The 14,886-nt window shown below is 40.7% G+C and overlaps 1 protein-coding gene across 2 annotated transcripts; it reads right to left on the minus strand.

The window, feature by feature from the left end:
- Positions 1–11: 11 nt before the first annotated feature.
- Positions 12–11,616, minus strand: LOC122156439 (glycogenin-1-like). Of its 2 annotated transcripts, XM_042811162.1 has the most exons (5): positions 11,529–11,616; positions 8,313–8,448; positions 6,554–6,728; positions 6,034–6,196; positions 12–2,064 (listed from the first exon to the last, which is right to left on the minus strand). In XM_042811162.1, the coding sequence occupies exons 1-5, from the start codon at positions 11,533–11,535 to the stop codon at positions 1,934–1,936; spliced, it is 612 nt and encodes a 203-aa protein (XP_042667096.1). In that variant the 5' UTR covers positions 11,536–11,616; the 3' UTR covers positions 12–1,933. The 2 variants fall into 2 exon arrangements, with proteins under 2 accessions (XP_042667096.1, XP_042667097.1); XM_042811163.1 differs by lacking the exon at positions 6,034–6,196 and having other exon boundaries at positions 1,976–2,064.
- Positions 11,617–14,886: the final 3,270 nt, after the last annotated feature.

Below are 14,886 nucleotides of genomic sequence, written 5' to 3' on the forward strand. Positions count from 1 at the left end.
CTACTGTGAAATACTTGACTATTCCCAATGTTTCAAACACAGCTGATTCTGAATGAAAACCCATGCACGTGTGAAACTGTCTAGAATTGCAATAATTGCAAGCAAACAACCTGCCTGGAGGAGGTCATTTCCCAAGCTCTAACCTTAAAACCCACATGTCAAGATTCAGCTTAGTAGGGCTACCTCAGTTATTAGTTGTGACACCGCTATCTAGTTTTCTTCATCTTAGGCTACTGTCACTCTGAAGAAACTTGTCATTGTTTAAAATCAAGGCTACTTGAAGTTTTGTGTTACACTGTTTCTGCAAATGAAGTGTATTCTTAGTATTCCTTCCACTGAAGACATGTACAAGAAATGACAGATGCCAGACTTCCAGGATATCCTCAGTATCTGCTTTCTAGATGCAGTACTTTCTTCGATATTTAAGCTGAACTGTTAGAAAGCTTTGCGTCTACACTCATCAGAGCAACTAATCTTTCTTTCCTTATCTCTCATAAAAGACAATGTTTTGAAGTTAGACACCATTTGTCCTAAGTTGGCAATTTCCACTGGTGAAGGGATTACTGATACCTGCTTGAAATTTAGTCTTGCTGTACAATGCTACAAATGCTACTCTGCTATTGATATCAGTACATTTAAATTTCAGTCTATGTCAACTGATGATTACTGAGTAACTGCTGATCTAACCAAGAGAAGTTGTTCCACCTGCTAAAAAGAATGTTCTACTTAAAAGGGCTGTCCTTCCAGCGTAATAGTTTCTGAAGGTCTCCTGAGTTCAGCTAGGCAACTGATTGAATCAGTTATACAGAATCTTTGTCAGGAGCACCCAGTTCAATAAGTCCATTCTGGTGACAAGATCATTTGTAAATTTAAGGTTACGTGACTACAAAGCAAGCAGCCATGAGAAGAACACATTTTTACAATAGATGTTAGCTTATCAAATGTTACTGAACCACTTAGTCATTCTCAGGCTTGCATGTATTTCTTTAAATAAGTACTCCACTTTTAGCATGACAGTATTTCAGATGCTGTTCTGATCACAAGACATAGTTTGATCTTGAGCCAGCACAGTCCTGCTTATGCTAGCTGCTGCTTTAGACACTAATAGCTTCATGTCATTCAAAGATCAGATTGTTTTCATGCAATTGGTACTTCCCTCCTCCCCCAGCATTCACAGCTCTTAATGAATATGGGTTTGGGTGTAACATTACAGCTTGCTTTTCCTGCTGTCCCCTTTCCTTCTGTCTGTTTTAGCAGAGTGACCTTGCCACCACCAGAGTATTTACTCGCAAGCCTAATTTACTACTGTTAAGGAAGAGTCAGCTTCTTCCTTATGCTGGAAGTATACAATAATATATTGTCTTTGTTCCCTTTTACTATTGGGGAACTCAGATCTAGAAAGAATCTTGGGTGAGAATTCTAGCTCTATGCAAGTCTTTTTTCACTAAGTTTAAGTGAACGTTTGATAAGAGTATTTAACAACTGGTAGTTAATCTAAGTAATTTGAGTGATTAAGGCAAATTATCTAGACAGGAACAATATCAACAATTACCTGTTGATGTTCAGCTTAAGATGACTCAAGAGCTATTGTCTTTGGCTAGAGCTCTAACAAGCAGTATCCAGTACTGGAGCTCTGATTCTCCCTTCTGCAGGTGAGCTGTTAAACGTGCTTACTCTGAATCCATGTTAACGTTACACTGGGAGTCAGTGATTTAAGTTACCAGTACAGTTTACAATGCTCATCTTTCATCAAATGATCATTCATTTAATTACTAGAAATTCAGCTTATTTTTTTTAAAGGGTAGAACCATACACAGTATATTAAATCACAACAGTGGACTCCATTTAGAAAAACCTTTCAAGTTCACATTGTTCGTTACGTTACAAGACATTATTTTATATATGCTCTAAAAATCTTCTTAGAATTTTGAACTTACGCTTTAAATGCTGGAAGGTAAGAGTATACAGAAGTGCTGCTCAAATTATAAATAAATGGTAGATGTTTGTTCATATCTGTTGTTGCCCAGCTGCTGAAGAAGGTGTTCAATAACCCCTGGTCTGCACCTGAAAGAGAATGCATTAGTAGGCAACAAGCATTATTCAAATGCTTTAGAATCTTCTCAATCTACTCCACCAATCCTTCCTAATTAAGGAGCTGATAATGTAGTTTGTCAGGTACAGTAGGCATTTGGCAGCGAGCACTACAGTTTGTTTGTAAACAATCCTGTAAGCCTTGCAGTCTTTGAAAATTTGAAAAAAATGCAAACAATGAAAAAGGTAGTGTGTGAGGTTACTTTTCTTACCTAAAAGACCATGAGTTGCTCACAAACCCTGCCATTCAGTCTTTTGCAGTGCAGCTTCAAGCAATGTAAGGCAGCAGAAAAAAGGATTTAACAACTGGGTCCTGTAGATCTTCAGGAAAGCTGTAGTTCAGATGTTCAAGTGACCACCATTAGTTTTATTACTTATGCTTACAGATACATGACCAAGGCCTTGGGGCTGGACTCAAGGTATCAGTGGTCTTTTAGACCTGCAACTTCAGGCATACCTAGCTACATTGTAATCTGGCAAGGAAAGCACATTCTGTCTCAGTGACAGCACTAATAAGACTTAAATCCATGCAATAGAAGTTCCTAGCTCTGCCATACAAAGCCACCAATTAACCCTTACGTGAGGACAGCCGTGTACGTCATGACCAAAGGTACAGCGTTGGAATGGCTCACCTATCAGTTTGCAAGCAGAAGTTGTAATGAAGTCAGTGAATTTGAAGTTGTTTGGTATGCCAGTAGTAGGGTAGTTAAAAATATAGCTCCTGCCCCAAAGTAGGTCATTTGACAAGGAGCTACTGAGAAGTAAAAACTACATATTTATTGCAGGGAATATACTTAGATTAAGTATATTCAACAATTTCAGCTATACTTTCTCTCACAAATCAAACTTGTGAGGGATTTTTCAATCTCATTTGCTGTTTTCACCTATAACTGCATTCACAAGTAGCACTGCTAAACAGCAGAAACATAGCAAAACACATAAATAAAACATATAAAACATACACCATCCCTTAATCTTTTACTTTCTGAAGCACTCAGTTTCTGCTGACTCAGGAAAAGATGATTTTTTTTTTTTTTTTTTTAATTGCCTACAATTAAGTACAGGGTAGTACTAAAGTTTACATCCTCAGTGTAGTTTGAGAAAAATCTGCTTTTTGTGATTAAAATATCTATATTGATCATACACTTAGACTTACAGGAGATACAGTGACAAACAAGTTCTAAGTGTCCTGTTACAGCAGTCAATATATGTGAAGATTGGAGAGCAAGACACTGCCTACAGACTCAGATCAGTAATTTCAAACCTTTGACTTTCCTCTCAACCCCTAAAGATGCAAAGCACTTTTGAACAAGTTCCCTATTGCAAGAGAGCAAAGTCAAAGGAACTGGAGAAGTTCCCTGGTCTTTACTCAGTTATATAACATTTAAACTTCTGATTTAGCATATGCATTCATAACACTAGGTTCTAAACCAAACTAAGTCTTGGTGGCCCTCTCAGAAGAGGTAGCTTGTGACTAAAGGGTAGCAACAGCGTATTTAACTTACTCTACCTGACTTTATCACTCAGACTTGCTCCACACACTCAGCTTTTTTTTTTCAGTTTGCATGCATTTGTGCCAAAGCAGCCACTGAAATCAAAGTTTAGCTGTCCTAGCTCGGACTTCAGCGGTAGTCTTCTACAATTCGGCCCTTAAACATAAGGTAAGAGAGTCAGGCAGTATTTATATTCTCCACATATCTACAGGTAGTTCTGCTGCATGTCTTTTTATGAAAAAACAACTGTTTCAGATCCCAGAGTAAAAAGTCAGACTATTCTGCAGTAATATCAGTTGTTAAGGTATCAATACTATCAGAACTCTTTTAAAACCAGACTTTTTCCTCCACTAGTTCCTTATTCTCTGTTTGAGTTTCACTTTTCTAGATAAAGCAGTTGTTCTCTGTAAGTAGCTGTCATTCTACTATTCTTAGACTAAAGTATTATACATAAGAGCCATCTGTCTACTGTAGTTTATAACCACAAAATACATTAGAAGGTATTATATTTCCTAGTTTATACTCCTGCAGATAGGGTGTATAAAGCTTGATTTCAATAACTTGTAGATTACGAAATTTGCATTCCTGTGCCCTGTTAAGGGCAGTGACTTCTCAGATTTTCACTTATAAGAAGTTTCCTATAAACTTTTACTAATGTCTAAGTCAATTGAAATTTAAATACTCTTTCTCCCCAAGTTCACAAGCTCAACACATCTTACACAAGTAGTAATAGTCTCCACCATCTCATTACTCAGGTAAAACATGAATAAGTTCAACAGCCAAATAATAAATTACAATTCTAAAAGATGGCAAATGATTAATCCATTTTTCCACTAAGAGCTATAACAACTGCTGCATGTAGACAACATCAAGGATGTTACATCATTACGTGGCTCTAGCTCTGAAGTCAAAAAGAACATTGTAGAAGCAGCTGTACTCTCTTCAATGACAAGGGCCTTACACCTAGAAGATGGCAATTACTAGGAGTCGAGCACAAGGCTCAGAGAGGACAAATCTCAGATGTACCTGGAACTCTTCAGTCATCTTCTTCTTTTTTAAATGCAACAATTCAGTACCATCTTACAGCTCTTGGCACACAGAACCACAGAATGGCTTGGATTGGAAGGGACCCCAAGGATCATCAAATTCCAACCCCCCAGCCACAAAAAGAAGGGCCACCAACCTCCAGATCTAGTGCTAGACCATGCTGCCCAGGGTCCCATCCAGCCTGGTCTTGAACACCTCCAGGGACAAGACCTGGAGCACCCACAGCCTCTCTGGGCAGCCTGATCCAGCACCTTATCACTCTCTATGAAGAACTTCCCCTTGACATCCAATCTAAAACTTCCCTCATTGAGCTTAAAACCATTCCCCCTTGTCCTAGCACTATCTACTCAAGTAAAAGGTTGATTCCCCACATCCAGAAGACCAATTTACCTCCAATGTGTGAAAGCACTCCTAAAGCTATCAACTACTGCCTTGTTAGTCATGAGGTACAGACAGATCCCTTTGTTACAGCACTAATTTTCACTAGGTTATTCACACTAAGCATCCAGCTGAGACCTATGCTCTCTAGGAGGCTGCACATAGGAACCCATGAATTAACAGATAATTCTGTGAAGTAGGAGTGACATCTAGAATTTTTATCCCTTACAAGTACAATTTAACAGTCTTATTATACAGTTTTCTGCAGCACTTTTTGTAAAACTTTATTTCACGCCATAGTAGATAGATAATTAAATTTAGTTAAAGGCTTCTAAAAAACCAGACTTGTCTCAGTTGCTACAACAGACTTCAAGGAATGTGTGCATTTACTGCAATGGTTATAGATTGCCAAGACTAACAGGACATCAGAAGTTGGATTTTCAAGCTTAAATTTGGTACAGTGACTAATCGTTAATGACCTACATCTATAATGGACAGCAGCTGATGCTACGCACACCATACTGGTGAAAAATCTGGTCACCATCCTATAAAGATAAGAAGCTATCACATGCATATCAAGAGACTCTCACACGTTCAAGTATGTTAAGATTCTCTGAAGCTATACTCAGGTTGTTCAGTACTACATTTTTTCATCAATTTCAGTTCGCACAGCCTTGAGCACCAGAGACCTCAGAAGAGCTGAATTTAAAGTATAGTACTGCTGTTCAATTTGTTCATGCATTTACAGTACTGTTACATGTCAAAGCTTAGTGTTCTGTGATTCTGCATTGCTAATGCTTATAGAAGCTACTCTCCTTTGTCATTCCAGGAAATCTGAAGAAAGTAGTTCTATTATATACAGGAATATTCATCCTTCACTATGATAATGCGATTTTGTGCAATTACACTGGAGTTCAGAATTCCATCATACACAACCCCTATGAAACATATCTAGTTCCTGTGCCATCCCAACCACCATTACTATTTTGGTCTAACTTATATTGGAATACAAATTAATACATACCATCAAAGCTGCCTTTCTCTGTGGCAAACTGTAACAGCTGATTGTATGTTTCAATGGAAGGTCGGTAAACAAAAACTCCAGAATTAAAACAATCAGGCCAGCCTGGATCTGGTGCTGCAGACAACTCTTCTCTCTCAAAAAGCTCATCGATATTTGACAAAACCTAGTTGCAGGGGGGGCAAAAAATTGCTTTCTGGTTTCTAGGGTAGGAACTGGGGGTATCTTTTTTAATGGATTTTTGACATCCATCTTAAGACATAAAAGAAAATTCTCATATTGATGCTTGTCTTATGGAAGATGATACTTTATGGAGATAGTGCCCACAGACTACATGTTAAAGGGAGTTATTTAGGAATAAGTATGTACATTTTTAGATAGTTAGTCTAAACAGCAAAAATAGCTCCATTATCCCTCCTTCCCCTCAAAAGGAATAAAACATCACCAAAAAAAGTAATAATCCAACCAACCAACAACCCTCATATCATGTCTCCTGGTATCTCTTTGTGACACGACCACTTACCATTGTGTCTGCATCCATGAAAACACATTTTGAAAACTGTGTCAGTTCCCAGCAGTGAAGCTTAGTTAATGTGATACCCAGCTCAGGTCTTCTCAGTAATGCTAAATGTGCTGAGTCCCCGCTATCCAGGATGTCTACCAAAATGACTTCATCAAATACTTTCTGTAGTATGTTCCTGTGGAGAGATAAGTTGCCAAGATTTATGTGGTTCCACTATTAGACTACTTAACAGATTCCATGAACAGAAGTAAAGCAACAGGGAACCTGTCAGTATTTCTTAAGCCATCAGAAAATTGACTACACATGTGGGAATCCATAACCTTGCATGTCAGTCTCAAGGTTTCTATTTGTAACAAAGAACTAGCTGAACTCTAATCAGTTGAAAAGGAAGTTATGCAATAACACCATTCTGAATATGTGACTACTAGAGCCATGTGATTAGACCCCCTTGGAAAAATGTCTTTATCCAAAAAGCTTTAAGAGCTCACTTAATTGTGGCTCTGCGTACAGTAGCATTTTTGCCTAGTATCATGTTGCCTTGAGGTTGATTCTTAAGTTTTCAGGAAGCATATGATTTCTTTCCCCAGGACAGATAGCCAAGTTTTGCTTTGCCATCACTGCTTAATTCAATAGAAGTCTACACAGCTTAAAAATTTGAAGCATCTGTAAAGCAATTACCTATTCTATATAGCATCTGGAATGCTACACAATTATGAGTACAATCTGAGACACAGAGCTTGTAAATGAGTTTTAGAACTCTGCTTTGCAAGATGCCTTTACATTGACAGTTTAGTATAGACAGCTACATCTGAATTTAAGGTGCAAGTTGTAAATAGAGAGTATGAAACTCAAGCTCCACTTACATAACCAGAAAGACAGGTATCGGTTGCTAAAGGTGTTATAAGGTCACAGCACTGTGTTGCACTAATACAGTATGCACACCTGTGCAATTCATTGTGAAGCCTTGAAATCACTTAAGTTAGAACAGATATACCCCTGTTTTTATAATGACAAGGCTATTCAGCCATCACAGAACTCTCCAGAGATTCACTCCATTTATTACTGAGCTATTATTCTCTTTATCAGTGGTCCTTTCAGAAGTTCCTCATGTAGGAAATACTGATCGTACAGCAAGTTACTGTTCATGCAACCTGCCATCCCAGCCCTTACACATGGAAAAAGTATTGTATCAGTTCCATGCTGAGACTAGTTTCTAGTGAGCTTGTAAAAAGTAGCTGTCTTAATTTATCTTACCATGGTTAGACTCAAATGCCTCTTGTTTTGCTGATTTATCACACTTGATGCTACTCTTGTTCTACTCATTCTCTCATGATAGAATTTCATCTGAAGCATCTGCTAGATTTCAAGAATGTTGCAATGGCACAATCTAGAATGCTTCTGTGAGATAAGTAGATACTAATTCCCCACTACCACACACATGTGTATACTGCTACTGAAGGCCTGGGCAATGCTGTGTTGTCAGACAATCCTAAGGGCTACAAAAGAGCAAAGATCCGGTTAGAATATTAAGTCAAATTATAGTGCTCTAACTATTGAGTATTTTTTAACCTATCATACAAGAAAAGCCACAAAACTTTCAAGTCTGAATCCCTCACAGAATTCCAGATAGTTTAGACTAATTCTCCTAAGCTTAGTTAAATTTTCAGAGTTTTGGAAAGTTACTATCAAGAAATCTAACTTTCTTCAACCCTCACATCAGCAGAAGCTGTGGCAGTTTGACATATTTAAGCAACCTTACCTCATTGGATCAGAAACCTGAGGAGTTATGAGTGCAGTCAGCTTCCTCGTTGTTCCAGACTGTTGCAAGGATGAACCAAGTACAAGTGCTCCTTTCACATAGGAATCATTTGTGGCTAGAGTCACAAAAGACTGGTCTAGAAGAAATTAACTCAGTCAAAGTTGCACAATCCACTACTTTATTCTGAGTTAAATACACTAGAAATCTAGTATTGTTAGATAGCCATGTTGAAAGATCTTTAAGACACCCCCTTCAAACCTACCCATAAGGTAAAATGAAGAACGTTACTATTGCATAGCTATACTTGCTATTAGTAACTTGACACTTGCAAAAATAGAGTAAAAAAATTAAAGACTACTGCAAGGTAAAGCCAGTTCTAGTTTTCCTACAGGTTAAGTATGACATCCCAACATTAGAGAGGATCTAAAAGGTCTGGAGAGATTTATTTAGCTAATTACATGCTGTTTTTAAGCTAAACAGTATTGGAGTCAGTACGCTTGCATTTTTTTTCTAAAGTTACTAACAGTACAGTTTCATAAAGCTACACTGGGTTCAGCTCTGAACCTGAAGATAGTTAGATTTTTTTTTTCATTTTCAAATGAAAGTAAACTTTGATTTAGATCATGGACAGTTTTATTGAAGATGAGTTGTTCAGCAAGAAATGGTTGCAGCTGTTTAACAAGAAAGCAAGATTTAAATGGGAAGCATCTAGTAATATGCTTAGCAATCATTTTTGCTCACAAGAGAAGTAGAGCTAGATTGTTACTATCCAGTATATAATCTGTTACTTCAACAGTATTTTAAAAATATGCATCACCTTGTTGTATGTTCACTGAGGCCATATAATGCAAATTTTTGCCAAGATAGGACTGACACAGTCCAACGCGGCTTCTAAACCCATTCAGTTCACCACCAGCTGTTATTACATAGTAGCCCTTTACAAGCTACAACTCTTTATGAAGAAGCATACTTTTCTCCCAAAAAATCATTTCTGACATTACAAGCAAAATATTTTCTTGCAAAGAATTCAAAAACTGGTTTTGACATTAAAAGTTCATTTGGAAAATAACTCCTCTTTACAAAGGTTGATTAGATGAAGATGGAGAGCGAAGGCTCTAGGCACTCTGTAGCCTAAAACCAAGCATAGTACTAAGACTAAAACACTGACTGCTCTGTTTTCGGAAAGATTGCTTTTAGGGACAAGTGCTCACATCATGAGATAAGTCACGTTTTCACTACTATCTTTTTAGATTACTGCCATCTGAATTGCTGGCAACAAACTCACATGATAATTGCCTGTAAGCACAGCAAACTTGGTTTACAAACTCTAGAGGGTTTTGTTGCTGGCATGTACTTCTTTTAGCAGCACAACCAACCAGTCCCAAGAAACAGATTATGGCAGTCAATTACAAAATTTAAGAAAGCTTCTATAAATACCGGAAATCAATACTCTTTTTTCCATTTCACTTAATCTGTAGTAGTTCATATAATTCAGCAAATCCAAAGAACAATCTGCAGCCTCTTGAGAGCTTTGAAGCTTTACAAACAGCAAGTGTGTAAAATCTTAACTGGTATAAACCCTCTTCTAACAGGGATCCATGTTTATTACTGAATTTGCACACTGCTTCTCAGCTACTCAATAAATATCCATTTGCCACTATATACTGATAGAGAACTCACTACAAGTCCAGCACAGCCAAAGTATAATTATATGCCAGCAACATTTAGCTGAATTATTTCCCCCTTCCAGCAGAGTAAGACATTCTTGCTACTGACAAACTAGACTTTTTGTTTAACTTTTAGCTTTCATAAACCTAAAAAAATATATCTACTGGTTAGGCAGCTTGCATGACACACACAAAGGTTTTAGTGAAAATAAAATCAATTTAACAGAGAAGTAAGAGTTAGAAATTCCCCATTATATCTCAACTGCAGTAGGATGAACTACAACTGCCTGACAGAAGAATATTCACAACTTTTAGAGCACTGAAAATCAGTGAAAATATACTATATTTAAGACTTTGAAAACTATTTCATACCTTCTCTGAAGTACATTGATAGTACAAGTACGTTCACGCATTACACACAAAACCACAGCACAATCTAGGCAAGACCAGTTAGTGTTTAAAATGAAAGCTAAATCTGCAAGAGATTAGCCCACTTATCCTAACACAAAAGTTTCTCGTGTGTATAGGTTATGCTCTCACTGGAGTCATCATTATCCCTAAAACATAGTTAGTTCTTAGCATAGCTGCAACACAACGTGAGTTACATGCATGCCTTCCTAATTACGTAGTTACAACAGCGCCCAGGAACAAGCTTCTACAAAAGAGTCTTGGCACTGCTCCCCTCCCCACACATGTAACAGAGCACTCTGGAAGCCCAAGCCACGATCAGCCTTCATGGGACAGCACGCAGCAGCGGACTGCTGTCTACCCCACATGTTCTATACCTGACTTGCGAGCTTTTAACTTGTTTTGGATACGAACTCCACACCCAGCGTTCTCACCGCAGTTTGCCTGTTCTCCCCCTCTCTGTTATAATCTCTCGGTCCTGAGTGCAAGATTCCCAAAGGCAAGAGCATCTGAACGAGATGCGCACGGGGAAGTGAGGAGCAATGCCCTACAGCCTTCCCGATGTGAGAGAGGAATCGGCACTGCTGGCAGCTCCCCCAGAAGAGTCAGAGAAATCTGACAGAAAGCAATGCCGGCACACTCGCAGCGCAGCCGGCACGCTCGGAAGTTACGCACTGCCTGCCGCGTTTCAGGAACGGGGCTGCGCGTTCTCCGCAAGCTGCCGCACTCCGGCCGGGAGCTCCCCACGCCCCCTCGCTTCTCAGACCGCATCCCTCCAGCCGGCAGCGAGGCCTCGGAGCAGAGAGGGCGGCGCGGAGCGGGGCAGCGGCAGAAGCGTCCTCCCGGCCCGCAAGATCCCCGTCCCCACTCCTCGGGCAGCCCCAGACCGCACCGGCTGCGGCATCAGCTCGCGGCGCCTCTGCATCCTAGCGCGAATCAGGCCGAGGTCAGCAGCCCGCAGCTGGCAGGGACGGCCACCTAAAAATAGGAACCGGCGCGGCCCGCCCCAACCCCGCGACGCGGCCGGGACGCGGCTGAGGAGCGCGCCGACCCCACAGCCCCGGCCCGCGCTGCCCCCGGCCCTCATGGGTCGCAGCGCGACTGCCGCGCGCTCGCGGGAGGTGTGGCCGCGCTCACTGACCTGCCATAGTACCGGCTCCACGAAGCAGCTCAAACAAACGCAACAAACCAGCTCCGCGACCTACCCTGCGGCCACCCCTAATATAGGGGCGGGGCCGCGCGCGAGACGTCTGCGGCCGGTGGGCGGAGCCCCAGGCGTCTCCAGTGCTGCAGGGCGTGGTGTCCGCCATGACCGGCTGCGGCGGCGGCACGTCGCTCGTGCTCTGGTTTCGGCACGCACGTGCGGGGTCGGCGGTGACCGCCTTCAGGATGCGATCCTCGTGCATTCCCTTGGTGTTCTGTTGGCCGAGCTGTCCTTGAAAGCACTCCGCTGTGCGGACGGAGGTGACACCAAAGGCTTGGGCGGCGCTGCAGGCTGCCTGAACGTTACTGATGCTGTTGACAGCTCTCCCTCCCGCAGGGCAGCGTGTGTCAGCGGGCAGGCTGTGTATTTATTTCATACCTGGGGTTCCATCCTTGCAGAAATGTAAGCTGTACCTCTTTGGTAGGTAATGGAGAGTACAGTCTCCTGTATCTGCTAAATTTTCATCTTTAGGAAGAAAGGGCTATCTACAATAGTTCTGTGTCTCCTGAGGACATCAGAACTTCGTATCCATGCGCATGGCCTCGCCAGTGCCATCGCCTCTTACCAGCTGGCAGCACTTCACCTAATGCAGACCATGATACCCACATCTTTGCACAAGGGCATGGTGCAAACTGCATCAACAGAATCCCAAGGTCCTCTCCTGTAATCTGTTGCTCATGGCGGGGATGTGTCTCAGCTCTGTCACTCAATACTTCGAGGGAAACCTGTCAGGAACGGGATTCCTTTCTAACCTGAAGCGGCTGACAGTTTGTCGTGCATGGATTTAAAAACTAAACAAATCCTCAAGTGCAAGCTGATGAAAAGTCCCACCTCTTGCAAATTTCCCAGATTTGGGTGATTATGTTTGAGGTGAAACAGTTTTTGTAAACCCTTCCTCAAAAGCAAATTGCTTGCTTTAATAAATGCTAAAATCAGGGAAACATTCCTTGACCACTATAGTGGAAATGCTGAGTAATGGCCTGAACCACTGAGCAACTGGTGGAAGGCAGGGCCAACCCAGTGCACCTGAGCGACTGGAAGGGGTACAGCCAGGATCCATCCCCTCCCAGACCTCATTTAAGGGCTGGCAGTGGAGGTGAGGATATTTTACTTGAGATCTTTGCTCATTTATTTTAAATGGCAAGAGAATTTGGAGGATAGCTAACATAAAGCAACAGTGATGTTGCTTGGAATTTCATTTCATTCATTCAAACCCTGGTCATTTCTATGTGACAGGACTGTACAAAACATCAGCAATACAGATCTCTGAACTGCTTTCTCACCTATCTTTCTGACAATTATTTCTTGATCATCTAACAGCAGAATGTGTGCATTCTTGCATTCTTGATGTAAGTAGACTTGAGGAGTGGAGTTTTATCTTAGGATGCTCAGGGTTGCACAAGAAAAGGGCTATTAGTCAGTGCTACAAGAGTTTGATCAGATGTCTATGTTATCAGCTTCATTGCAATGCAAAATAGTGGTCTCTAGGTGTTAAATCCCACTTCCTTCTAAAATCAATGTTATGTGTGCTTCAGGATGGAGGTTTTGTCACTGTGGAAAAATATATAGGTTGGACACAAAAAAAGAGAGAGATCTGATGAACAATTAAAAGAGTGATAGAAAGCTGAGTCAGCCTTGCCACACAGACTGATGTTCTATAGTACTGTAGATTCCAATTAAGGAATGGATAATCATGTTTTCTTTTGGAAAACTGCAGAAAACAACTGTTTTCTGTGCAACATTTACAGTGTCTATATGAGATACACTGGGTACATTTGCCATCGCAGATGTATCATTCCGAGTAAATGCCATTGTGTTAAAAGCTTGATCTTTACATTTATTCTTCACTGTAGTTACAGCAGCTGTCAAGTGTAACTGTCTTGCAATGTATGCCTTATGAAACAAGTCTCTTAAAACTTTTGGGTTTTTGTTAGGAAGCTGGGCACAATACACATGACAACATCATAATTTGTGAATTGAGCTCCATGTATCAGTCAAGGCTCAATGTTGATTTTCTAGCTGCGTAGTTTATTCAAACAATAGCATTACTTGTACTGTGCAAACACTGAAACAACATTGCATGCTCTTTGCACTGTATAGCCTGGTTGTTTTGTCATTGTCTCTTATCAGCATATTCATCAATGTTTCCCCACAGTTTCTAGAATGTTCACAGTCCTGGTGGAGCAGTTCTGTTCCCCGGGCTGGGTAAAGCAATCATGTTACATAGGCCCGTGTATGGGAACTGTTGATCATGGCCTGAATCTCTCATTGACCATCTGAGGCAAGCACTGAGTCATCCACGGAGCACAGGTGAAGGCAACTCCACCAGAAGTGGTGGAGCCTGGCTGCAACTCTCCTAGATCCCATTTAAGTGCTGACTGCCACTGAGGAAGGACCTGTGTCTGGGGATTGCTCCTTGTGGAGTTTCACTGTGAGCCTATGACAGTAGTGAGCATTTCTATTTATTCTGATTGTTTTTCCACTGTGGTGATCTTACTAAGCCTGACTTCCCTGTACCTATTGGTTGTACAATTGTACACCCGTTGATTGCATGGGCACCTCTTTACTTATATTAGTTGTCTGTAGAAAGGTAAATTTAATTATAGGTAGTAGTAGTTAGGGGGGTAGGATGGTATGGATGCTTGGTTATTTGTTTTAAAAACCACAATTAGTGTGATAAGAAGGCCTGGGCTATACTTGCTAGTGACTTCATGTTTTGATACTGTCTGCTGTTTATGAAGTTCACTTTGTTACAGGAGTTGATGCTAGTGCAACTCTAGGGGCTGGTGCTTGGGGTTTGAAGCTGATGAGTTTCAGTAGGCTTTGAATCTTCAGAGTTTCTCAGTATTATCATTGTGGCTGTATTTTTATTCACTATAGATACATAAAATACTTGAAAGCCCTGTAGCGCTTCTAACTTCATAGTATCTTATGGAGTGAACGCCACTGGGTAATTTTAACACTTTGTCAATGCCAAATATAGGCTATAGATCCATTCCGTTCTGTGTTCCCAAGTATCTTTTGGAGAAGCCCTGCTTATAGTGACACTTCTCAAGTTTCAGGAAAGATTTAAGGCTTTTTTGTTATTGCTGCTGTTTGAGGTATATTGCATTTCCTCACAGTAATTGTAATTTAAAAGGGATGTTCTGAGTATTTTCAATCAGCAGAGGTCACTGCTCTGATGCTTCTAGGTTTTATTGCTGTGCTCTCTGCTAGAAGAGGCATAAAAAAATCATAGGTAGGAATTCACAGCCATTATTTTTCATCTAACTGTGTATGTGATAGCTTTTACAAA

Source organism: Centrocercus urophasianus, unplaced genomic scaffold (genome assembly GCF_019232065.1).
Source record: "Centrocercus urophasianus isolate 14NV4802_14NV808 unplaced genomic scaffold, USGS_Curo_1.0 seq_121, whole genome shotgun sequence".
Classification (NCBI taxonomy): Eukaryota; Metazoa; Chordata; class Aves; order Galliformes; family Phasianidae; genus Centrocercus; species Centrocercus urophasianus.